General features: G+C 37.5%; 7 protein-coding genes and 1 non-coding gene across 17 annotated transcripts in view; 6 read left to right on the forward strand and 2 right to left on the reverse strand.

Annotated features, from left to right (window-relative positions):
- Nucleotides 1-22,602, forward strand: part of LOC130985259 (uncharacterized) — a 920,555-nt gene that overhangs the window by 10,270 nt on the left and 887,683 nt on the right. The window lies entirely within an intron of this gene.
- LOC130985252 (phospho-N-acetylmuramoyl-pentapeptide-transferase homolog) lies at nt 170-3,840 on the forward strand. 4 transcript variants are annotated; one of them, XM_057908117.1, is made up of 9 exons: nt 267-452; nt 520-672; nt 765-839; nt 1,100-1,320; nt 1,535-1,982; nt 2,071-2,135; nt 2,562-2,755; nt 2,865-3,099; nt 3,497-3,840. In XM_057908117.1, the coding sequence occupies exons 1-9, from the start codon at nt 282-284 to the stop codon at nt 3,603-3,605; spliced, it is 1,671 nt and encodes a 556-aa protein (XP_057764100.1). In that variant the 5' UTR covers nt 267-281; the 3' UTR covers nt 3,606-3,840. The 4 variants fall into 4 exon arrangements, with proteins under 4 accessions (XP_057764101.1, XP_057764100.1, XP_057764099.1 ...); XM_057908116.1 differs by having other exon boundaries at nt 2,891-3,099; XM_057908118.1 differs by having other exon boundaries at nt 170-672.
- LOC130985321 (uncharacterized) lies at nt 4,077-6,145 on the reverse strand. 3 transcript variants are annotated; one of them, XM_057908249.1, is made up of 4 exons: nt 5,884-6,145; nt 5,232-5,422; nt 4,848-5,114; nt 4,077-4,693 (listed from the first exon to the last, which is right to left on the reverse strand). In XM_057908249.1, exons 2-4 carry the CDS (start codon nt 5,403-5,405, stop codon nt 4,370-4,372), a joined length of 765 nt encoding a protein of 254 aa, XP_057764232.1. In that variant the 5' UTR covers nt 5,406-5,422; nt 5,884-6,145; the 3' UTR covers nt 4,077-4,369. The 3 variants fall into 3 exon arrangements, with proteins under 3 accessions (XP_057764232.1, XP_057764230.1, XP_057764231.1); XM_057908247.1 differs by having other exon boundaries at nt 5,232-5,446; XM_057908248.1 differs by having other exon boundaries at nt 5,232-5,434; nt 5,884-6,123.
- LOC130985297 (uncharacterized) lies at nt 7,375-10,538 on the forward strand. Its single transcript, XM_057908201.1, has 10 exons — nt 7,375-7,557; nt 7,644-7,713; nt 7,784-7,912; nt 7,988-8,051; nt 8,156-8,216; nt 8,943-9,027; nt 9,223-9,279; nt 9,651-9,764; nt 9,952-10,022; nt 10,160-10,538. Exons 1-10 carry the CDS (start codon nt 7,454-7,456, stop codon nt 10,440-10,442), a joined length of 1,038 nt encoding a protein of 345 aa, XP_057764184.1. The 5' UTR covers nt 7,375-7,453; the 3' UTR covers nt 10,443-10,538.
- Nucleotides 10,953-15,816, forward strand: LOC130985333 (60S ribosomal protein L18a-like). 2 transcript variants are annotated; one of them, XM_057908266.1, is made up of 6 exons: nt 10,953-11,404; nt 11,836-11,911; nt 12,103-12,217; nt 14,357-14,472; nt 14,621-14,684; nt 15,294-15,816. In XM_057908266.1, exons 1-6 carry the CDS (start codon nt 11,173-11,175, stop codon nt 15,633-15,635), a joined length of 945 nt encoding a protein of 314 aa, XP_057764249.1. In that variant the 5' UTR covers nt 10,953-11,172; the 3' UTR covers nt 15,636-15,816. The 2 variants fall into 2 exon arrangements, with proteins under 2 accessions (XP_057764249.1, XP_057764248.1); XM_057908265.1 differs by lacking the exons at nt 10,953-11,404; nt 11,836-11,911; nt 12,103-12,217 and adding an exon at nt 14,040-14,252.
- Nucleotides 16,639-19,414, forward strand: LOC130985316 (uncharacterized protein At4g18257-like). Of its 3 annotated transcripts, none has more exons than XM_057908235.1 (4): nt 16,639-17,075; nt 17,445-17,780; nt 18,336-18,501; nt 18,980-19,414. In XM_057908235.1, exons 1-3 carry the CDS (start codon nt 16,768-16,770, stop codon nt 18,490-18,492), a joined length of 801 nt encoding a protein of 266 aa, XP_057764218.1. In that variant the 5' UTR covers nt 16,639-16,767; the 3' UTR covers nt 18,493-18,501; nt 18,980-19,414. The 3 variants fall into 3 exon arrangements, with proteins under 3 accessions (XP_057764218.1, XP_057764220.1, XP_057764217.1); XM_057908237.1 differs by having other exon boundaries at nt 18,336-18,496; XM_057908234.1 differs by having other exon boundaries at nt 16,695-17,075; nt 18,336-19,414.
- TRNAR-ACG (transfer RNA arginine (anticodon ACG)) lies at nt 19,603-19,675 on the reverse strand. The gene has a single exon. It is a non-coding gene; the product is annotated as a tRNA-Arg (tRNA).
- LOC131024797 (BON1-associated protein 2-like) lies at nt 20,165-20,737 on the forward strand. The gene has a single exon (XM_057954334.1). The coding sequence runs from the start codon at nt 20,165-20,167 to the stop codon at nt 20,735-20,737; it is 573 nt and encodes a 190-aa protein (XP_057810317.1).

Raw genomic sequence — 22,602 nt, forward strand, 5'->3', positions numbered from 1 at the left:
TGAAGGGAGTAACTAAAATGATGGTAGAATTTTGCATGCTATATTATAGCCTATAAGCACCAGAAATAATTTTGATAACGATGACATGAAATATTTGATGCTCAAAATTGTGAAAAGGAAATCAAATGAATTACTACTATCTATGATAACGATCATTCATCTGTCTATATTTATATTTGTCATCTGATAAATATTTGGGGCCATGATAATGTATGTGTACACCAAAAAATATAGATTTTTTTTTTAAAAAAAACTAGTAATTAAATAATAAATAAATAAAAATGCGTGGATCATTTCCGCTTGTGTTTAACCTGTCCACTGCGCTGAAGAGGCACCTGCGACTCCGCGAGTGCGACTGCGATGTGCGATCTGCAATCGTCGTTCACGCGCTCGGTAGGCGCGTCCGACCCTCTCGCCCTAAAGAGCAGCTCTTCGGAGATTTCAAAGCTGCGGTAACTTTTACTATTTCCCTTGGAAGATGGAATGTTTCAGTTGTTGATGGCTGCAGTTAGATTTTAGGTGTGGGGAGTCATGCAATTGCAATCTCATGCTGTATGCGCCTCAAACAGTAGGAATCTCAGTCATGTAGGGTTTCTCGCGGGTTGCTGTTGTCTGAGACTCCCGCCGTCGCGCGTGTCGTCTGAGAGCGCCTCCGGTTATGTCGAGCACAAGGTGAATTGTACGACGTGATGCAATCGGATATTTGTGCGTATGATTTCGATAAAAATGCCGACTAATTATTTGTCAGCTGTTGATTGGGACAGTTGTTTGAATCACGGGTTCCAAGTCATGGCTTTCGCGCGCCGCGTCGAGCTCTTCGAGTTTGCGCCATGGATGATGTATGCAATTCACTCCCTCTTTCTTCTATTTCTCCCTTTTTCTGCTTCTTGTAATGCACATTTACTTGATTGTAGATTGATTTCTCACATTTATAATAATAAGAGAAGCAGGTTATAGTTTCTTAATTTTGTTAAATGCAGATGGATTTTTACTTGTTCTTTGGCAATTCATTGATTGGAACCAATCAAGTTTTGTGGTCTCTGTTTGGGTGTTTTCTGTTCCATTGGAACTCAACTAACGGGTTAAGCTCTGTAACCAGGATTTTGGTGCTTCATTTGGTGATTGGGGAAATGATGATAGACCTGTTGAATATATGTATTCATCAAGCGAAGGTGATGACAGCGACGGGGATCTTTTTTTGCAACCGATAACTGATGTTGATCTTCCCACCTCAAAAGAGCGGTTGCTGCCGTCTGATGACTCCATAACTGTGACTGCGCATAGGCTTGCAACGCTTGGCAACACGAGAAGGAGAAGAAAGTAAACTCATTTAGCTAAATTGATTATAACTTGAGACCTCTCTGTTTTTTTTTTCAGAATTATTGTGTGCACTTTTGCTATGCCTTGCCATGTTTACCTCACTCTTTTCTGCAATGTGGTTTTGTTGCTGGTGTGTTACTTGCTAATGGAATTGCATTTATGTATGTTGAATTTATTGCCCGACTCAGGTCTTCATGGTACTCTATGCTTGCAGGACCGTTTATGGAATTTGGAACAATGTTGGACTTATGTCGTTCTCAACTTTCCTTCTTTTGCTTGTGGATCAGTGTGCGTGGCGGATTGTTAGATTGCCTCTCGCACCATTCTACTTGATGCGGCCTTTCCTGATATCTGCAATTTTAGTATCTTGTGTTGGCTATATCTGTGTCCCATTGTTCCGCATGTTGAACTTACGGTCCAGAGTTAGGAAAGGGGCACCTGCTCAACACTCTTTAAAGAAAGGAACCCCTTCAATGGGTGGATTGTATTTTGTACCGATTGGCCTACTTGTTGCTGAAGTTGTACTTAAATTTTCATCAGTTGAAGTTTCTGCAGCAGCAGCAGTAACTATAGCATTCGCTGCAATTGGTCTATTAGATGATTTTTTGAGCATCAGCAATAAAAGTGATGGCTTATCTGGTTGGATTAGAATTTTGTTGGAGGTGAAGCTCCTTTAGTCTTCAGTCATATCATTTATCGTTTGTTTTAGAATTGATATTTTTTTCTAATCTCTTTTCTTACGCTACTCAGGCGGCTACTGGAATGTGGTTCTCCTATTGGTTGTGGACAACAGACATATCAACACCCTACAACATGTATATTTTCTAGTAACTATTTTCATGAACCTTTTCTAAAGGGTAACTTACACATCCATGCTTGCATTTTACAAAGCATGAATTGTACCATCATGAATTTCAGCAACTTGTCAACTTAGTGTAACCTCTTTGTAAGAAGTGACAACATCAACCTTAATAGTTTGCTAGCAAGAATGTGACACTTTGCAGTTAGGCAACTTCATTCAGTCTGCATGAAAGTTTATCAACTTATTATAGGTCCAAGGTTGTCCATTATTCTTAGAGCACACCACCATAAATTGATAATGCTAATTAAGAATCTCATGTCACCCTCTCTTAATGGTTTTCTCACTTATGCATGTGTTTATACTATATTTTCTAAAAACAATTGTTTTTTTGTATTAGCAAGAGACTTGCTTTATCACTCATGTGTAATTTGTATGTCAGGAAAACGGTTGTTCCTCTACCTGGACCTTTGGGCCTTGTTTGCCTTGGGAAATTCTATCCAGTCTTGAGTTCATTCTGTTTCGTTTCCATGGCAAATGGTGTTAATTTGACTGATGGACTTGATGGGCTGGCTGCGGGGACTGCTGCATTAGCATTCATTGGGATGTCAATTGTGGTTCTTCCTATATGTTCTGGTAGTTGAATAATCTTCTGATACACCCATTCCAAAATTAAAATAACTGTTCTTTCAGTTATTTTTAGCAAATTATACGCATAATTGGTGTCCCTGTTTCTGAATTCTAGTGGTTGCCACTTGCCACCCATATCAGATCTTTCAGTATTTGGAGCATCGATGGCTGGAGCATGTGTTGGTTTTCTTTTCCAAAACCAGCACAAGGCATCTATATTCATGGGCGACACAGGAGCTTTGGCTTTGGGTGGGGCTCTTGCTGCAATGGCTTCTTGCACTGGAATGTTCTTCCCGTTGTTCATTTCATCAGGGATATACGTTGTGGAAGCACTTTCAGTTATCATACAGGTTTTTAACCGAACCCTTTTGCATCACTCTACGAAATATTATTCTGATTCTTGTATTTGTGCAAGGTGTTGATCTAATAAGCAATATCTGCTATTTCATGTCATTTTCTTCCATTCTGATTAGTACTTAAGTATGAACATCCTCTCCACACCGCTCCCTTCAACCTAAAAATGGTAGAAAAGAAAACTTGAGAACTTTTGTTGCCGTCCTCCACTGTTTTTACTGTAACGAACTTGGCTATTATAAACTCATCTAAGACAGCTGCTGCTTAACACAATCTATTCAACCATATCTTTTGTAATTCCCATGAATTATACCTGCCAATGCTTTCGAGTAGAAGTCAGCATGTTATATTGGAGGCAATGTTTCAGCACCTCACAACGGACTTATCTTTTAGGTATCCTTCTTCAAGGCGACCAAATATTTTCTGCAAAGGGGATTCAGAATTTTTCGAATGGCGCCCTTTCATCACCACCTCGAGTTATGTGGAGTTAGAGAGCCAGTAGTTGTTGGCGGCGCATATTTTGTTGCATGTCTGCTGATCTTATGTGCAGCGTACGTCGGCCTTACTTCAGCATGAGCAGCTAGTCGTAGATGGTGCTGACTAGTTTTGGATGAAGTGCCATTTTTTTCTTGAGCAGAAAATAGATGAAGTGAAGGAACTCATGTACAGCAAAACCAACCAATTTTGATATCTAGCCACTGGTTTTCTTCTATAATGACACTTACTTTACTGTTTTTTGTTATTTATTTCCCCTAATCTCGTAGGAGTGTCAATGTTGCTTTAGATGGAGCTATTTGAAATCAAATTACTTTTTCTTATGTTGCTAGCAAATTTACACAAAAATAAATATATTTTGTCGCAATTTTTAAGAATTATAAATAAAATTATTTTGTACTATTAAATTTCTCAAACAGTAATAGGAACCAGAATAAGTGCACTAAATTTCCTGGCAAAACAGATTAAAGAAAGCATATAACAAAATGGATAATTCAAATCAAACAAAAGGGCATAACCATGGTTCGAGAGATTATTGATAGAATAGCAAAAACGCCAAAGATTACATGTGCAGATAAATATTTCATTTCAACTACTATCACAACATGATTTGACTCTATATAGCAGCAAAAGGCCAGATTTCAATATGCAGCACTGCAGTTCAAAAGAGAGATGTATGTGTCAAGCAATTGGATTCTCCCACCCTTTCATGGACCATATCTGGGGCAGTTGAGAAGCTAGCCAAGTCGTAAATGATAAAAGGAGCAATTTCTAGTACTGCTCGTCATCGCCTGACTCGGACATTGCCTCACGTTCAGGCGGCGACTCAAGTTGATCGGGCGTTGACTCGATTTTATCAAGAGCCTTGAAAATATATGCGTACTTGTCAGGGCTGTCGTACATTGTTGTGGTACTTAAAATCTCACGTTCCAGCCAATACGGATCATACGCTGGCTTGTCTTTCATGCTCTGGAAGAAATCCTCCCACCCTTCAACTAGACGCTTTAGACGGATGCTCATTTGTCGTTTGAAGAGAAAACGGAGCAAGTCTTTTGCCAGTACAGTAATCTCTTCCCCTTCGATGATGTAAATGTACTGAAGTGAAGCAAAACATCTCAGGTAAGTATCTCAAGCTTAAATATGATAAGAGACGGTCAATTGCAGTAAAATCTAATTCGAGAGTGACTATTCGTATTAAGATGAAAGAGTAACACACAAGAAGGTTTCCCCCCTCAAGAAAAAAGAGTACCAGAAATATAAAGCCCATAGTTGCTAGAATCACTTGGCTGAACTCGTCCCACATTTCTGCAAATCCGCCATCTTCAGCTTCACCAAAGCCACCACCATCACCACCACCACCACCACCACCACCACCACCACCGCCAGGAGGTTTCCCAGGGGTACCTCCATCATCGTAGTATTCTTGTTTCTGAATCTGCTGCCTCAGTAAATCCTCAACTGATGGCTCCTTTTTCAAATTACCCACAGCATTCTCAATGATTTTCCATGGAGACCTCTGACACAGATTAAAATAAAAAATTCATTTCCTATCAACCCAGCAAAACTAAGGAGCTCTATTCTTAAGCTTTGCTGCAATGACATAAAACCCAAAATGGACAAACAATGAACATACATTCGGAGCTTGCTCGGATTCAGATGTGGCAGTGGTCGAGTTCAGGGAGAGCTTGGGAAATTTTGCCTTTGCTCTCAAGAGGGTTATAGATGCCTTACTGAGTTGAGAAATCGGCACTGGTGATGCAGAAGGTGAAGAGGCTAATTGGCAGGCAGTGATCTGAATGCAACTCATGGCTTACTTCATAAAACCTGAGCAACAATCTAAAGGTATAACTGCAAAATTAAGCAACATTTTAGAGTTAACTAAACAAATGATATCAAATCATGTGTGAATTTGCCTGTCATACTCAATGTTACATGTATGATATATGATCACAGCTTCCTAATCATTTACTCCATTTTTTATGTGGATCAGCTTTCTCCTTGTTTCTAAATATCAGCACAGAAATCGACTATACAAGACGAGCACAATTCAAATAGGAAAATCAATTTTAGCTCATACTTCTAAGAATCATAACATACTCAAAACATATCTCTGCACAAATTTCAACCAATGTTGTGAAAATCGCGGCAACAATTTCAAAATTCCAGACGTGATTTCAGCAACAATCTTACGCATAAACATGGATTTCAGCTATCACACCAACAAAATTCACTCAATATCTTCACCATAAAAAGAAATGTCGGGCAAAATTATCTTCCATAAATACCTTTTCCTGAAATGTCACGCCCCAATTTCAGAAGGAACAACTTGAATTTATGTTCGGCCAAAGAAAAGGGGAAGGATAGCAGCGGCTTGAGGGCTGTGCTGGTCTCGAGTGAGGTGGAGAAATCAGTGGGAGAAACAGGGCCGTCGGCGGCCGCGTGTTGTTGTAGAACGGCGGCTCTCGCCGGAATTTGTGAATGAGTGTTCGGTAGAGATAGATAGAGAGTGAGAGGTTAAATGTGTTGAAAGGTTTGGGCTCATTTCATGGGCCTATTTTATAAATAAAGAGTGATCTATTTAGCTTGGGCCTCATAGTCATAATTAATGGACTAATGCACCACTAGTATTAAAAGAAAATAATGATAATTTAGCTTGCTTAATTAATTTATTAGTTGGTTATTAATTAAATTCATTACAAAAACAAATAAATGAAATTACATACTCGTTAAAAAAGATTAGCAAATGTATGACTGGAACAATATTTGTAATATAAAAAAGTACATGGTATAAAATATAATTATATGAAAAGTTGGTAATTGAAAAGTTTTGTGGGTTAATGTATAATTTGAGAAAAAAATATAAAAAATATATAGATGCAAATGAAAAATAGAAAAAATAAATGGATATTAAATATATATATATATATATATAAATAATATTTTTTGGATTTAAGTTTGGTGTAAAATGTTAGAAATGATTAAGAGCGTTTTAAGTCTTATTGTCCAACAATGTTGTAAGTCGCATCATATGTTTGAATTTATTTTTTTACTCGAAGAACTGCTCCCAAACATATAACATATTCAATTAAAGTGACACTCAATGAAACGGTGCCACATGATCATGCATTTCTTTTGATGGCGTCCCCTCCGACCAGCCTCCCACAGCGTCGACGTCCCTTTCCATCCACAACATCGTTTTACTTGGAAGCAATGACAGATCAATGCAGATGTAGAAGACGAGCCCGCAACACCGTTTATGAGGGGGACAAAATAAAAAATGAGATTTTAAGTTGAATTTAAAGGGTAAATTTGTAATCGTGAAAAATAATCAGCATTACTGCAAAAAGTGTTTAAACATAACCAGAGGATGGGCGTGAGTTGTAGTTTCAAAGAGTAACAATGAAATCGGTGCAGACCTTTGCTCAATGTCGGACCATGTGTCTAGCGTAACTCACCTACCAAATGCTTGGATAAAGGGAGTCACCTACTACATCCATCCTTATATGCCCAGCGAACAAACACTAAGTACTTTTGTGGCCTTGCTTTAGCAGCAAAGATGAGACATCCAAAGATATTTCGTGTAACGAAAAAATATTTTGACAAGAGAAATAAAGTATATCTGAAAATTTATAAAATTATATAATTATATAATTGGTAATTTTGGTTAATTACCCGTTGTTACAAAAGTGGTCGTGGTAATTTTTTTATTTATTTATTTATTTATTATTATTATTATTATTATTATTATTATTATTATTATTATTATTATTCTTTTTGACATTGGTCGTGGTAATTAATTACTACTACAACACTTTACGAAAAAAAAAGGGGGAAACACTCTGACAGATTTTGGAGATGGCGGCGGACGAAGAGCTCGGCGTCTCCGACCGGCCGTGCCTTCACATGATCTCCGCCTTTCTGGCGTTGGAACCTCCCGGTATCGTAATCTCCTTCGCCAGGTCATTTATCAACCTCCGCCTTCCAAATTCTTCTCCTTCTTGTCTGTTTATAGTGTGTTTCAATTCGAATAAATTGTTGGAATCAGAGAATTTGGCGGCGGTTCCCTCACCGAGAGTGTACAGAGTTGCATTTGGCGCCGATGCATCAGTAAAGCAGTAAGCTCTAAACTTTCTTGCAGTCGAATAATAAATGTAATTGGAAGGAAAAAAAGTGATTTTTTTTCAGGATTTGAAGTTGCAGGGGCCTTTCCTGAAGAGATTCCTGAAGAAATTAATCATAGAAATCGAATTGAGTGGGGGAATAGTGCTGGATGAACTGTATGAATACTATGCATCATGCTTGGTTCCTCTAAAGGTAATGGATAGTCATACTAGTTTTTGTTTCCTGAATTTATTGTTATTTTCTGAATTGGTTTTCTTTCTCTATTAGGATGATGGTGCCAATGTAGGGAACTCGAAACTATTGAAAACAATCTCTTTTATTTTTCCAAATGGTAACGTCTTTTTTGGGGGATTATATATGTTTGTTGTTCATATCTTCTTGTTAATTATTTAGAAGTTTAAGTAGTGAATTCAATCTGTTTCTGTATGTGGCTAGAGTCCAGGGAATTGGAGGTTCGACTTCGTTCTTCTGTTAACATGCTTGAAGGAGATACTGGGTAACAGAAGCATGATCTGTTTTATCTCTTCATTCGTTTATTAATAAGATTTTCATGCTTGTGAACACTTGGAACTTTTTATCTTACTGGACAAAAAGAATCAACTTCGGTTGTAGTAATCTCGGTGTTGTTGATATTTAGTTCAAAGTAGAAGCAAGATAGGATTCTTCTCTGCAATTGGGAAGTATGAAATTTGGTGACAATAGCTAAGTGTTTTGGCTCGTGTTACTATCCGTTTCCCGTCAGATCATCTTCTATAATTTCTAGTTCTTTCTACTACAATTTCGGCCTACTATCTCCATGTGAACCTACTTTCAATATAGTAAGCCTTTTCTTTTCCTACTTGAGACTGATACAGCTAATATCTTCGAAAACCAGCTTAGGCATATATAGTCTTTGTAGATATCCAAATTCATAAGTTTATCATCTATCCACATTATTCATCCAGACTATATTTTGAAGTACAAGGAGAACCGGGAGGAGTATGAAATTGTCAAATCTTGCTTCTTCTTCCTTTTTTTTTTCTTTTCTTTTCTTTTCTTTCAGAGTTTATCTTTATATCTGGTGACCGGCAGAAGTTAAATTTAATTTTTGTCGCATGTTGATGTATGCCTTTTATTTTACCTCCTTTATAGCATTGGTTTAATATGCTTCGAAAATTTAGTTTTTGTACCTTTTTATGTTTAATAATTTTTTTTTTTTTAATACTGTGTAACTGTTGTGTAGGTGCTCTGTTTGGCCTTCAAGCCTTTTTATGTCAGAATTTATACTTTCTTTCCCTGAACTATTTGCAAATAAGTGTTGTTTTGAGGTGAGAAACACATTCCAGAAATTCTATGGCATTCTCTCTTCAATTGGTTCCATTTTTAAATATAATCAAACTTAAGATGCATAAATCAAGAACGTCTGCTTAAAATTGGTATTGTTTCTCTTATTCTTTTGTTTTTCCCCCACCTCTTTTCTGTTTTGTTTTGTTTAAAATTATATATACTTCTTGTTTCAACAGGTTGGTTCAGGGGTTGGATTGGTCGGCATTTGTCTTTCTTATGTTAAAGCATCTAAGGTGAGCTTGTGCATACATGACCCATTAACCCTTCCTCTTCAAGTACATAATCCTCTGATGAAAATTGCCTTATCCTGATCTGTGTCAACATAACAAAAAATTTCCATCTTCTTTTAGTGACATAATTAGAATGTGATGGGCACATTTGAAACTTCAAATTTTCTGGTTGCGTATGCATGCAAGTATTCAATATATAAAACAATTGTCTCCTGAGTTTTGGGTATGAAATAAATAAATGATTACAATACATTACATCAATTTGTTTCTATGTATCAAACTTGGATGTTTGTTAGCCTATACACAACCAAAATCATGTGTTATGCATTGGCAAGTGTAGTTTCGCTTCTATCTGAATAATTTCTGTGATACAGGTGATACTAACTGATGGTGACCTTTCTACTTTAGCAAATATGAAGGTTAACTTGGAACTAAACCACCTGACCACAGGAGATCACACATCAGGTTCTCGTTTACACGATACAAAGGTTAGTTTTGGACTCTTAGTAACATATGTGTGCACTTGGTCATGCTATCTCACTTTGTCATTCATTTCTAATGCTTCAGTAGCTGAGATGGATGTAAGTTCTAAGAATTTCGTGCTCGTGTTAAAGTTCACTTGCTCCGACTGTGCGGAATTTCGTTTTCATTGAAGCTGACCTACTACTGTAATAGGTCCAATGTATTTGTTTGCCATGGGAATCTGCCTCAGAGGATGACCTCCATTGCTTCGCCCCCGACGTTATGTAAGCCCTCCATCCATCTCAGCTCGATATCTTACTGCAAACACGAACCGTGCATTTTGCTTTACATTCTGTGGTAATCATCATTCATGTCATAAAAACCAGCCAGAGTCATATATCTCTCACTTTCTCATCCACAGTTTAGGTGCTGACGTTATATACGATCCATCGTGCCTTCCTCATCTTGTACGAGTCCTGTCAGCTCTTTTGAAACACGAGCGTTTGTGTCGTGAGAAGCGCCCCATTGCATACATCGCGTCTGTGATCCGTAACATCGAGACCTTCAACTATTTCCTTGGGCTGGCTGAAAGGGCGAATCTTGTAGTCACAGACCTCACTGAAATGATCAAAGTGTCAAATTTTCTTCCTTACTTGAGATCCTACGATCGACCTAGCATTAAGATGTTCAGAATTCATGTGTAAGCATTGGCCAAATTCTGCCTTCTTTTTCTGCATTTTGGGCTTCTTTGAACTTCACTGAATCACTGCTTATATGAGTGTCTTTTTATTGGATGGTAATTCTCTACATTTTTTTTACATTGAACATTGACTTGATGTAATAATCCTTATTATGTTAGTTAGTTTTGGACAAAAACTGCATTTATTAATTAATTATAATTAAGGGATTAAGTAGGTTTTGATTATGATTACGTGAAATGAAATCAAGGTTATCAACCCATAACCAGTTACTCATAATTTACATCTTGAATTTATTAATTCATAATTATATGAGTGTCTTTAAGCAATCCGAGACTCAAAATATTTTAACAAAAAATTGTGTATCTGGAATTTTTACGGTTAATTTTAGAGTTTTATAATTTATAGTTAAGTTTATAGGTATGGAGATTATTTGAAACACTTTAAAATTAGCCCACAAATAGAATTATCAATTATAGAAGTGCGTTTCCCTCAAAAAAAAAAAAAAATTATAGAAGTGCGTGTTTGTGTGGAAAGAAAAATGAAAATAAAAATTGATAAATAAATGAAATAAAGAGGCGGCCACCTCAGAATAACGCGGCAAAGGGTAAGGCGCCAGCAGCCTTTCGGAGTCGGAATCAATCAAATCTCAATCGATCGACGACACCACCAATTTCCGGGAGCCGGAACCCTAGCACCGCGATCCCATCACCGCTTTCGTCTAATTCCGGCAACAATGAGCGAAGAAGGCGGAGGAAAGAACCCAGGCGTCTCGGCCGCCGCCGCCGCCCAATCTTCGCCGCCGCCGCCGAATTATTACTACGGCACTTTTCAAGGCGTGGCTAACTATCAGCCCCAGCCTCTGCCGCCCGATTATTCGGTGGTGGGTATCCCTCAGCCTGCGCCGCCTCCCGCCATCTCTGGCTCGCTGCCGCGTTACTATCCACAGGGATATCACACCGTTACCGGTATTCCCGATTTTCTTTTCCCTAATCAATTCGATATTGAAATATCACGATTCAGTTATAAATTATTAGGCTTTATGAAGGTATAAGCGGAAAAAGTGTTTTTAACCCCTAATTGGAATATTCAGCCGATTTGGTAGCTTTTGGAATCTGTTTGTCTTGTGCGAGCATCTTACTGAATTCTTGGGAATTAAAATTTGAGGTATTTTATAAAATGTGAATAGTAAAGAGGTTTGCATCCAGCAAGCTCTACACAATTCAACTCTAAATTGGATGTGAATGTAAGATTGAATGCAATTTGTGTGACTAAGTTTGCCGAAGGTGCAATGATGAGCTGAAAAAAACCTAATTGCCGGTGGGTTCCTATCACAGTATTAAAATCAGCCCCGAATTCGACTTCTGTTTTCTATCCTTCACTTTTCTGGTGATTCTAGGTCATGTTGTTGCTCATGGACGACCTTTTAGGGAGGAACGGCTCCCCTGTTGTGGTGTTGGACTTGGATGGCTCTTGTAAGTTAATCGTGCAATTCGTTTATACTCAATTCTTTTAAAAATGTTTTTAAAAGATATACATGTGCTGCAGCTGATAATTCGTGATTAATTGATGTTTTTGCTTCCTGCTTCTGTTGATAGTTGAATGATTTGCCATCTTGTTCTGTAAAATAGGATTTGGTTACTGATTTGTCTGGCTTATTTGCAAGGTTCATTACTGGCTTCTTTCTCGGTGCAATCCCCTGGTACATAGGAGCTTTTCTACTGCTATGCGTTCGTATGGATTACAGGGAGAAGCCTGGGCTCGTTGCGTGTGCCATAGCTGTAAGTGTTTTCAATCTCTTCTAGAATCTTCCCAAGTGCGAATTCCCAACAGTATATATTCACATTTTTGGTGTTTTGCACCTGTTCTCTGTCCAGTTATTTGAAATTTTATTACTTGTGAATAAGTATCTGAGGTTTTTCTTTGATGTGATGGAGTAGTATCAATCAATCACCGACGTGTTTTGCTTCTTGATCTGACCGTTTGAGATGATTTCCCTTGGGGCTGTTGATGTGTTTGTCGAATTTCAATTTTGTTATGACTCCAAGTAGTGGTTGAGAAAGAGTAGTTGAAGGCGAAGTGCCTCAACGAAAGACATAATTTCATTAGAGTTGAGAACTCGGGAATGAATGAATCATAATATGCAGTGTGCTCTCGTACGCCTTCAGCTATAATCTCTAGATCGGTGCTCTCGTTATGCATCATCAATCGAATAAACCGTGGAATCCGCATCTCTAGATTCTCTCACTTCTTATCTAGTTTGTATGGTGTTGTTACATATATGTGCTTGCTTATGATCATTATAGATGGTTGCTTATTCTTGGAGATTTGCAGGCTATGCTAGCTGCTCTTGCTGTTACTCTAGGTGTGACAAAGGCAAGTTATTCCTGGTGAAGTCGCCGCCTTGTATATTCTCCAACTAAGGGTTGGACACTGTTGAATGTATTTATTTCTCCAAAAAAAAGGTTACTTTCTTTGTATTAATCACTTCCTATTCCTAAATTATTGGTTATATACGTCTTATATTGTTTATTGGTCTCTTGGTTAGTTGTTGATTCTCTCAGATTTTTAATGATTTTTTTTTTAATCCCTTTTTCTATACGTATATCTATGAAGCTCGGTCGGAGAGGAAAGAAAATTACATTTCATGTGGGAAGGTGCTTATAAAAAATTGATTGTGCCTTCATATTCTGGAAGGTTTGGATTCCATATTTAATTGCCACAAAAGAAAAAAAGGAAAAAGAACACGAAATTAGCCATTTTTTGGATTAAATTATTTTTTCCATCCATGTAAATTTTCATCTTTAACAATTGTTTTTGATAAATTAATAATTAAATAATTAAAATACATTGTGTGACTTGTGTCATGGTGGACTGTAGATCAATAGATGCACACTTTTCTTTAACAAATTTAGTAACAAAACATGCTGTCCAGATTTAAAAGAATTCAATGTTCTAGCTATATCGAATCATGGAGGGAGTGATATTTTTTATTTTAGGGTAGTTAATTGCACAACGAATGCATTAACTTTACAACATACTGTCTCTCTGTTTCAAATAACTTGATCAATATTTTCTTTTGGATCGTCCTAACTAAGTTGATTAATTAATTTTAAATGAAATAAATATAAGCAAGGAAATATCTAATTATTTATTCACTTTATTACCAAACAAACTTAAAATACAAGTTTCTTAAATCTCGTATCAAAAAGAAATTGATAACTTAGCTGGGATGGAGGCACAACCCAAAAAAGGAAAACATGAAATATGACAAGATCAATGGGACGGAGAGAGTACATTTTTAGCTCATTTTCATTTACATAGTTAAGTTAATATTATTTCAAATAATTATAAAAGAAAAAACATTTCAAATAATTTATTTTTCTAATATCAAATTTATTTGATCTTATAATTATAAAAGATCATTTCATGATTTTCAATAAATCCATCAATATAAAATTTGTAATTACTTTTATACAAAATAAATTATGAAAAAACAAATTTTATATGTATAAATACAATTAATAAACATTAAATTATAAATAAAGTAAGTTACAACTAGTGCTCATCAAAAGCTAAATTTTCATATCAGTCCACTATAAATGAGGGTGCAGATGGGCCGGCAGCCAGTAACTTAAAAAAGAGGGCTCAATAAGAAAATTGGCCCATGAAACAAATTAGGGTTTCTGAGAGGCTAAATTCTCGATCTTTAATCACAAAAACCCCCTTCACACACCTTTCACCTGCCCGCACTCTCCTCCACAAAGGGAACGCTGCGATTATTTCCAACACCGCCGGAAAATGGTGACATACAGGGTATGTATGCTGCAGCCGCCGATTATGTTTTTGTGTATCTTTCAATTATAATGAAGTAGGTCTCAGTTGCGATTAATTATTTATCTGCGTTGTACGTTGTGCAGTTCCATCAGTACCAGGTGGTGGGGAGAGCTCTGCCGACGGAGACGGAGGAGCACCCGAAGATCTACCGCATGAAGCTCTGGGCCACAAATGAAGTCCGCGCTAAGTCCAAATTCTGGTATGTGTGCGTGTGTGTGTGTGTATGGTGTGTTGTTGATTGGATAATTTTCAAAATACTTCTGCGTCTTTTTTTCTCCAGTGATTTTGGGAGTAAAATTAGGGCTATTTGAGTTGGATTGTCATTGATTGACGATTTTATGTTTTAGGTATTTCTTGAGGAAGCTCAAGAAGGTGAAAAAGAGCAACGGGCAGGTTCTTGCTATCAATGAGGTATGATTCGATCGTATTCTCCACCCTTTTCTTATCGTAGAGAGCTAAAGTTATGATTTTTGGGCTGCTGAATCATAGCATTGTAATTGATCTCTTCAACTATCGTTTCCATCCTGCAATAAGATATTGCTGCTTAGGAGTTACAAAATATTCTTGGTCATTTACTCATTTTAATGTTGTAGTTCTTATTACTACTATAATGGAACTGTTATTCTATTCTAGATTCACATTCGTCCTAGCTTGTCATATCATGGTAGCAACACTAACTCAAAACTAGAATTTATCATCTGATATTGTGTTACTATAGGAATGGTATAGTACTTATAGATTGAGCTGTTGTATTTCCTTTCCTTGCTGCTTCTGCTGCCATATCTGCATAGGTTTCGATTAAGATTGTTTCTTCAGATTTGACTTGCTCAATCTGTAAGTCGAATATCAGATGATTAATGCCAATCCTACTCATTCCTATCCAAATGATCTACAAAATGTTGTAATGTGTTGACTGTGCTTTTTTGCCAATCCTACTCATTCCTATCCAAATGATTAATGCTCCTATTTGTATGGAGGTCACATGCTAAAGAAATGCTTTCTTTTGTTTTGATTATTTAGATTTTTGAGAAAAACCCTACAACCATCAAGAACTACGGGATCTGGTTGAGATACCAGAGCAGAACCGGGTACCACAACATGTACAAAGAGTACCGTGACACCACTCTGAACGGCGGTGTTGAGCAGATGTACACTGAGATGGCCTCCCGCCACAGGGTGCGCAGCCACTGCATCCAAATCATCAAGACGGCCACTGTCCCGGCCAAGCTTTGCAAGAGGGAGAGCACCAAGCAATTCCATGATTCCAAGATCAAGTTTCCCTTGGTGTACAAGAAGGTTAGACCACCATCTAGGAAGCTCAAGACCACATACAAAGCAACCAGGCCCAACTTGTTTATGTAAACTGTATTGGGTCATTTCTTGTTGGGGGAAATAACTATATTTCTATTTTAATCCAGAGAGAAAGTGAGCGACAATTTTCTTAATTAGTGTTTTCTATCTCAATTCCTTTACATGTTCTGTTTTGCTTACATTGAGACAGATTATTAGCAATGGTTTTATTTTTGTTTGCTTTGGAAGTTTATCAAGATTGCCTTTCATTTTTGTATCATTTAGTCTAATTTTTTGTTAAGATATTTTGTGACTCGTTTTCCTCCTAATTTGCTATTAATATTTTCCCTAGTATTCTAAGTGCTCAATTTAGTATATGGAGAAAAAAGTAGAGAAAATACTGAAGTAGACAAATGCATGAGATTGGAAACATTATATTTTCTGAATTTGAGGAAAATTGAGCCTTAATTTCAAAATATGGTATTTGTTCAAATCTAGTCTAGAAGTGGTTATAACCGAAATAGTTCAAATTTGAGGAAACATTGAATATTGAATAGTAGCACGGGTTTTAAAAAAAAAAAATTGAATATTGAGAGTTGTGAAAAGTGAAATTTCCTAGGAGGGAGTGACATGGGTTTTAAAAAAAATATTGAATATTGAGAGTTATGAAAAGTAAGAGGATTATAAGTGGTGGGGTATAGTAGGAAGTTTTTTCGTGGACGGAGGGAGTATTTTCTATTGTTAATTTTTCTCAAAAAAAAAGTTATATTGTTTTTTTTTTTTTTTTGGATAAAAGTTCTATTGTTAATACTACTTATTTTCAACAAAAATATTTTAATTAATTGCCCCATAGATTTTTTTTTTTGGGTTTTTTAAATGCACCACGCAATTTTTTTCTATTTAATCAACCACTCTTAAATATATTTGACCTTTTTGAGGAGAAATACATGTTTTTTTTTTTTTTTTAATACATGTTTCTTTTTCGGTATTACTAGCTTTTAGGAGAAATACATTTGACCTTTTTGAGTAAAAATACTACGCCTAAATACGAATTATGCCCCTTATAAAATGAAAAAAATACGAATTATGATGGAATTATAAATGAAATAGTAGTAATCTTAAAAGCGTCCATCGCCGAATTTCATTCCAGTCCAAAAAATTCTACATTCCCAAAACCCTGATAATCTTCTTCCGGTGAGAGAGAATGGCCAAGGAAGAACCAAAGGCAGAGACGAAGAAGAGGGTGGTGGAGTCGTTGGGATGGCTGACGGAATCATCAATCATGCCGCGCAAGCATCGCGCCATCGAAGGAGTTGGTGCCTCCTCCATCCTCGAGCTCAAAGCCCAACTCTACAGGTCGCAGGAGGAGTCTAAGCGCAATCCCAAAGATACAGTGCGCCCTACCGACCAAAATTACGCTCAACATCTGGAGGTCCATCGCGCCAAGAAAAAGATTTCCGCAAACGATACTTTCTCCAATAAGAACTCCGGCGTCGACGCCCGTGCCTTCAAGTACGTCAATTTTAAAACTTTTTTGTCAATTCTAGTTTAATTTTTTGTTGGAATTTTCTGTCGGCATGTGGATTCTGGTGATTCTGATGTGTTTTATGGGGTTATGTGTGATTTACGAGGTCTATTGGTGCAAAGGATTAGCGTTCTAGGGTTTTCATGGATTGGGGATTTTCAATATTCAAGAATTGAATATAATTGGTTGGTTAGCTGCTTGCATAATATAAGGTTACGATTTTTGCTTCACCTAAATAGTAAGCTATTGGATAGTATATGATATGAAACTATGGATTTTGGAGCACCTAAATTATTGAATTTTGTTTTGTGTCGAAGTTTGATTCTATAGTAATAACCTTCCCAATCTATCATAAGGGATAAGCTTGAGCTGAAGGCTGTTCAGGATGGATCAGCAAGCTACGCTGCATTGGAGAAGAAGGCCGAAATATATAATAAGCTGGTGAGGGGGGAACTCTCTGATGAAGAAGATCAAGAGAAGTACTGTGTTGATTTCTTTAGAAAGGGTCTGGAGCAGGATCCATCCCAGATGTATCAAGAGAGTGATACTTCTACACCACAAGCCCAGATGTCTCGAGAGAATGTAGACGATGGTGATGACGGTGATGATTTCTTGTCGAATGGTACAAAAGCTGCAGGGCTTGGGCGGACATCTGCTGCTGTGGACAGGAGCCAGCATAAGCATTTCGTAATGTGAGTTCTTCAGCACCCTTGCTTCTTCTATCTCTCTTTATTTGTCCGTTATCCTATTAATGAATGCCGGCTCTTCCATATTTGACAGCACGTGTGGTGCTAATAAACATGAAAAACCCCGGACTCTCAACAGCACTATGGTTTATTCTTCGCTGTGTTAATTTGGTTTGAATTAGTGGATGCTTTATTTAGGGTCTAAACATGCTTGCCTTATGGCTGGACCATGATTCTACAACTTCCTTAAAGATTTGACTATGCTTATATGCTCTTTCCATGACTTTCATGTTAAAATCATAAATCAGTTCTCATTTAGTTTATGTGTTGATTGTTTTATACTTACCGTGCTGCTCCGGTTTTTAAATAAATATGTAGAAAAAATATGATTGCCATAAATAAAGAGCATATCAGTTATAATCAGCTGGCTTGTCCGTGATGTGCTATCTGTTTCCTTTAGATGTTGTGTTCATGCCTGTTTGACAGCTGAAGTTTTAGATGTAACATCATTCAATATCTTCTGAAATTAGTTGTTGATTTTATTATCGCCTCCTTTCTCAGGGAAGTTCATGAGGAAGCAAATCAAGCAAGGGAAAAAGTGTCTGAACTAAAAATGCGCAGACAAGAGCAGCTTGCTGCAAAAAGAGAAAAATTAAAGCAGGCCTACCTCCGAAAGCAACTTGAGAAGTTGAAAGCATCTAAAGCAGAGCAAACCTGAGTGGGTCAGGTGATTGATCCTTATAGTAGTTATTAAGAGTTAAATTGCACGGATATGTACACCTTGTTCTCTGAGAAAACATCACATAGCTCATGATTAAACGTCATGTTCCTAGTTGCTCTACATCTTCTGGTCTGTCAAAGTTTTAAACCTTAGATGTGACTCATTTTACCCTTCTTCCCTGAGCATCCCTTCCTGTTGGCTAGTTTCCCATGTTTACTAGAAGCTATTAACTCTACTTTTTGTGTAAGTTGTCTTTGGAGTAAAAGTTGTCATTTTAGATATAAAAAAAAAAAAAGACATGCTTGTTGATTATCTTGAAGATTGAATAGCTAATATTTGTATATCCTGTGTCGGAACGCCGTTTGGGAACAGTTCTCATGCTTTGTTAATGGAGAAGTGCATCATGAGATGGTTTTATTATGCATTTGACACTGTCATTGAAGTCTTGCGACCCTGACTCATCTGCCATCCCGTTACATTGCAGGCATTAATGGACGTGAAATTACACGCTTCATCGGTCACAAATAGCCAAATTGCATTGTTGTGATTCGTCACTTTATTCCGAATGTCTGCTCATGCTGAGAGACTCTGAACCTAGGCTCTGGAGTGCAATGAGCAGGGGATGCTATAGATGAGCTGGTATATTGCAGGAAGCAGAGCTCGAAACGAGAAGGAGTGAAGTCCAAACTTCCAAGAATATTAAATCCATTGTTTGTTTTTCAAAGCTGTAGCTATCTTTCCTCCTTTTCAGTTTTAGTCCTCATTCGTTCTTGTGAATATATTGAATGTGTGTAGATCTATACAACTCTCGATTGGGGTATCCTTGATGCACTTTCATGTCATGTTTTCTGTTGGCCAAAGAAAACTCGGGATCTTGTATTCATTTGCAGAAGTGAATATTCTTTTTGAGTTGCACTCAGTTTTAGCCATAGATTTGAATTCAAGAGAATCAAATTGTTACAAGGGGAGAAAGAAGGCTCAGTTATGACATATCTGAGGAGAAACACAGAATCTGCATATTTTTGCTGTAGTTACTGCAAATCGTGACTGATCTAAAAAACAGAAAACTACTCAATATGAAAATAAAAATAAAAAATAATAAAAAAACGACTCTGCTGGGGATCGAACCCAGAATCTCTGGTTCCGTAGACCAGCGCCTTATCCATTGGGCCACAGAGTCCTTGTTGATACCTTATAAAATATAAATCTCTTTATTCCAATCATAACATTATTTTATCAAGGTAACCAAGGTTACTGAAGAAAAGCATATAAATTTATGGTATCATTAAATACTCGTGATACACAAAACGTGTATTAATGACATCAGAATAAGGGTCTCTTCGAATGTTTTATAAAAAAAAGGGTCTCTTCGAATGTGTTAAATACACCTTTTACAATAATACAACGAATATATAGATGTGGATCGAACTGAATTTAGTCAAATGTAATAAATGCAATTTTACTTAATTACTCGCACGTAACTGAATCAATCCAATTTGTTTTGTGTAAATAAACTATCCTCCAAAAGTGTAGAGTTATTGTCATTTCTCAAGAAACATCGCCAGATAATTAACGGAAGAATATTTATTAAGATGAAAATGAAGACGTTACAATATCAACAATATATATACATATAACAAATTTCTGAAAGATTTTAAAATATTGAGCTATGAGTGACGTGAATCGGCGGAGACGAGCGGCGGCGGCGGCGGAGGAGGAGCTGCGAGAGATTGAAGTGCTAATCTACTCCGCGGAGGATCTGAAGAACGTGAAGCACGTGACGAAGATGAGGACGTTCGCGGAGGTCTACGTGGAGCGGAGCGTCCACGTGGCGAGAACACGCGTGGACGAGCACGGCGGCGCCGCCCCCGTCTGGAACGAGGTGGTGAAGGTCAGATTCCGCAGGGGGCTGCCGGAGAGAGACGTGATGGCGGCGCTGAACGTGGACGTGTACGCGCACTCCCACCTGGGGCTGGAGAGGGCGGTGGGGAGCGCCAGGGTGCTGCTCTGCGACGCCCTCAGCGGCGGCGACGCCGCGGACCCGCTCGACAACCCCATCCAGTGCTTGACGCTGCGGGTTTGGCGGGAATCCGGTAGGCCGCAGGGGTGGCTGAATCTCTGGGTGCCGCCCACGGGGAGGTTCTTGAGCCGCCGGGAGTCGCTGTCGTTTAGTGTGAGGGAGAGAGCGGCGGCGGCGGCGGAGGAGGCGGAGGAGGAGGAGAAACGTGTGGGAGATGATTAGGTTTTGGGTGTGCATGGGCGCCATATGTCATTTGGTACTTATCTGCTGCTCAAACTGTTAAAATTGTTTTCGGTGTATTAATTTTTGGATTTACAGTTGTTAGGTTTTTTCTTCTTCATTTCACATACAGTTAATTGCTTCAAACAATATCTCAACCTTTAATTAGTTCCTTGTTGCAAATTAAACTTTTGTTTGATTTGGTGAGTGAAAGTACGATGCGGTTTATTTCAAATTGAGGGACGATGAAGAAAGTCACAATTTGGGCTCCCAAGTAAATTAATTATGTGTCCCCTAGGGAACACCAAGAAGTGCGAACTCCTGTCTACGACCAGTGAAGTCTACGATTCAAATCCCACCGTTCCTCCTCCCCCAAGTAAAAAATAAATAAATTAATTATGTTAGAAATATTATTACTTATAAATGGTGATAAACTATCATTCAGTTGGGAATTACCGAGATTTAGTCATAGATTTGGAATTTAACTCTGGGAGTATTATAGATTTAATGTGAATTTAATTGTTATTTTCAAATTATAAGGAATGAATAATTAATGCATAGAGATTGGTGTTTAAGAATACCTAGCTAGTGTGCAACAATACTTGGAGTTTACTCGAACCATTATATTTTGGAGGTATTTATCATCTAACCGTGAGCACATATTGCGAGACAATTATTATCTAACAGAGATAATGTTGAACACTAGCCTCGATTCTTTCTGTATCTCTATCTTGGAGTAGTCTTTATTTATTATCATAATTTCTATTTCTCAACCCATTATTATATAAGAATGAAATTAATTTGCAGTAAGAAAATAATCCAAAATAGAAATTCAGTATAGGTGTCATGAATCATGATCACTCCAAATTTCACATATCCTGTGTTAATTTGGGAGTGTTTTCTCTAGCTTACTTTTAATGCCGTGGTTTAAAATTTGTTGAAATACTAGTCCCGTTTTGGAGGTGATGGAATTTGCTAGAAAACGAAAAATTGAAACGTAATTGCAACGTTTTAGATGTTGGATTTAATTTACCATCACTTCCTTTTAAATTAGGCCCTTAGAAGCAATTAACCCATCACTCCCTTTTTCTCAAATAAAATAAAAAAATAAAAAATGGTGCTATCACATGGGCATCATTATGATCTAGAGCAATTTTCAATCAAATAAACCCAATTCATCATTGCAGTTATCATAAATTAAACCATAGTTTATGCACTTGATCAAGAACAGGCTAAAAATCCCTCTGTAAAGTGTAGGGCAATGTACAATTTTTAATGCAGTCGACCAACAGCACTACATCAACATATATACAGGCTGTTGCTCAAACAAAGGGATTCAAATATCAAATTATCTGAAAAAATTATTGTATTTTCCACCTCAAGAACTTGCTATAAATTCCTCACTTCATCACACACATAATCTCACACGAAAAACACACATTCTTGCTTCTTGTTGGTTGTTGTCAAGAAATTAATTAAGCAGAAAATGGAGGGAAGGAAATTGGCTGTTGTGTTCGTCGTTTGCATCATGGCTTTTATGGGCTGCGCAAATTATGTGGGAGCGCAAACCGCTCCTTCATCGGAAGATTTCGGAGCTCCGGCTCCGGCGCCGGGAGCTCAGAGCTCGGCGGTGGCTCTGTGTGTTCCGGCTGCCGCGGCTGCCATCGCTTCTCTCGCTGCCGCTGCTTTGCTTTAATTTTTAATTAAGTTCGTTTTCAGCAGAAAATTTATCGGTTTTTTCGTGTAACGTTGTTCCGTTTTGATTCTCGATAAAATTTATGATTTTTATTTATTTATTTATTTTTTTATCTCGTCTCTATTTAACCAGAAATCTTGGTACGAAAACGAAATGGAATGATGCACAAAAT

This window comes from Salvia miltiorrhiza, chromosome 5 (genome assembly GCF_028751815.1).
Source record: "Salvia miltiorrhiza cultivar Shanhuang (shh) chromosome 5, IMPLAD_Smil_shh, whole genome shotgun sequence".
Lineage (NCBI taxonomy): Eukaryota > Viridiplantae > Streptophyta > Magnoliopsida > Lamiales > Lamiaceae > Salvia > Salvia miltiorrhiza.

What these genes read in the sequence shown, in the direction of transcription:
- LOC130985252 (XM_057908116.1), top strand. Translation starts at nt 282, where the DNA reads ATGCGTGGATCATTTCCGCTTGTGTTTAACCTGTCCACTGCGCTGAAG. An exon ending in CCGGTTATGTCGAGCACAAG is followed by an intron (nt 673 to 764) that starts GTGAATTGTACG and finishes TGATTGGGACAG; the next exon opens with TTGTTTGAATCACGGGTTCC. An exon ending in CACTTTCAGTTATCATACAG is followed by an intron (nt 3,100 to 3,496) that starts GTTTTTAACCGA and finishes CTTATCTTTTAG; the next exon opens with GTATCCTTCTTCAAGGCGAC.
- LOC130985321 (XM_057908249.1), bottom strand. Translation starts at nt 5,405, where the DNA reads ATGAGTTGCATTCAGATCACTGCCTGCCAATTAGCCTCTTCACCTTCT. An exon ending in AATCCGAGCAAGCTCCGAAT is followed by an intron (nt 5,115 to 5,231) that starts GTATGTTCATTG and finishes AATCTGTGTCAG; the next exon opens with AGGTCTCCATGGAAAATCAT. An exon ending in CTATGGGCTTTATATTTCTG is followed by an intron (nt 4,694 to 4,847) that starts GTACTCTTTTTT and finishes GCTTCACTTCAG; the next exon opens with TACATTTACATCATCGAAGG.
- LOC130985297 (XM_057908201.1), top strand. Translation starts at nt 7,454, where the DNA reads ATGGCGGCGGACGAAGAGCTCGGCGTCTCCGACCGGCCGTGCCTTCAC. An exon ending in CATGCTTGGTTCCTCTAAAG is followed by an intron (nt 7,913 to 7,987) that starts GTAATGGATAGT and finishes TTTCTCTATTAG; the next exon opens with GATGATGGTGCCAATGTAGG. An exon ending in CTCTTTTATTTTTCCAAATG is followed by an intron (nt 8,052 to 8,155) that starts GTAACGTCTTTT and finishes GTATGTGGCTAG; the next exon opens with AGTCCAGGGAATTGGAGGTT.
- LOC130985333 (XM_057908266.1), top strand. Translation starts at nt 11,173, where the DNA reads ATGAGCGAAGAAGGCGGAGGAAAGAACCCAGGCGTCTCGGCCGCCGCC. An exon ending in TCGTTGCGTGTGCCATAGCT is followed by an intron (nt 12,218 to 14,356) that starts GTAAGTGTTTTC and finishes TACGTTGTGCAG; the next exon opens with TTCCATCAGTACCAGGTGGT. An exon ending in CGCGCTAAGTCCAAATTCTG is followed by an intron (nt 14,473 to 14,620) that starts GTATGTGTGCGT and finishes TTTATGTTTTAG; the next exon opens with GTATTTCTTGAGGAAGCTCA.
- LOC130985316 (XM_057908235.1), top strand. Translation starts at nt 16,768, where the DNA reads ATGGCCAAGGAAGAACCAAAGGCAGAGACGAAGAAGAGGGTGGTGGAG. An exon ending in GTCGACGCCCGTGCCTTCAA is followed by an intron (nt 17,076 to 17,444) that starts GTACGTCAATTT and finishes ATCTATCATAAG; the next exon opens with GGATAAGCTTGAGCTGAAGG. An exon ending in CAGCATAAGCATTTCGTAAT is followed by an intron (nt 17,781 to 18,335) that starts GTGAGTTCTTCA and finishes CTCCTTTCTCAG; the next exon opens with GGAAGTTCATGAGGAAGCAA.
- LOC131024797 (XM_057954334.1), top strand. Translation starts at nt 20,165, where the DNA reads ATGAGTGACGTGAATCGGCGGAGACGAGCGGCGGCGGCGGCGGAGGAG.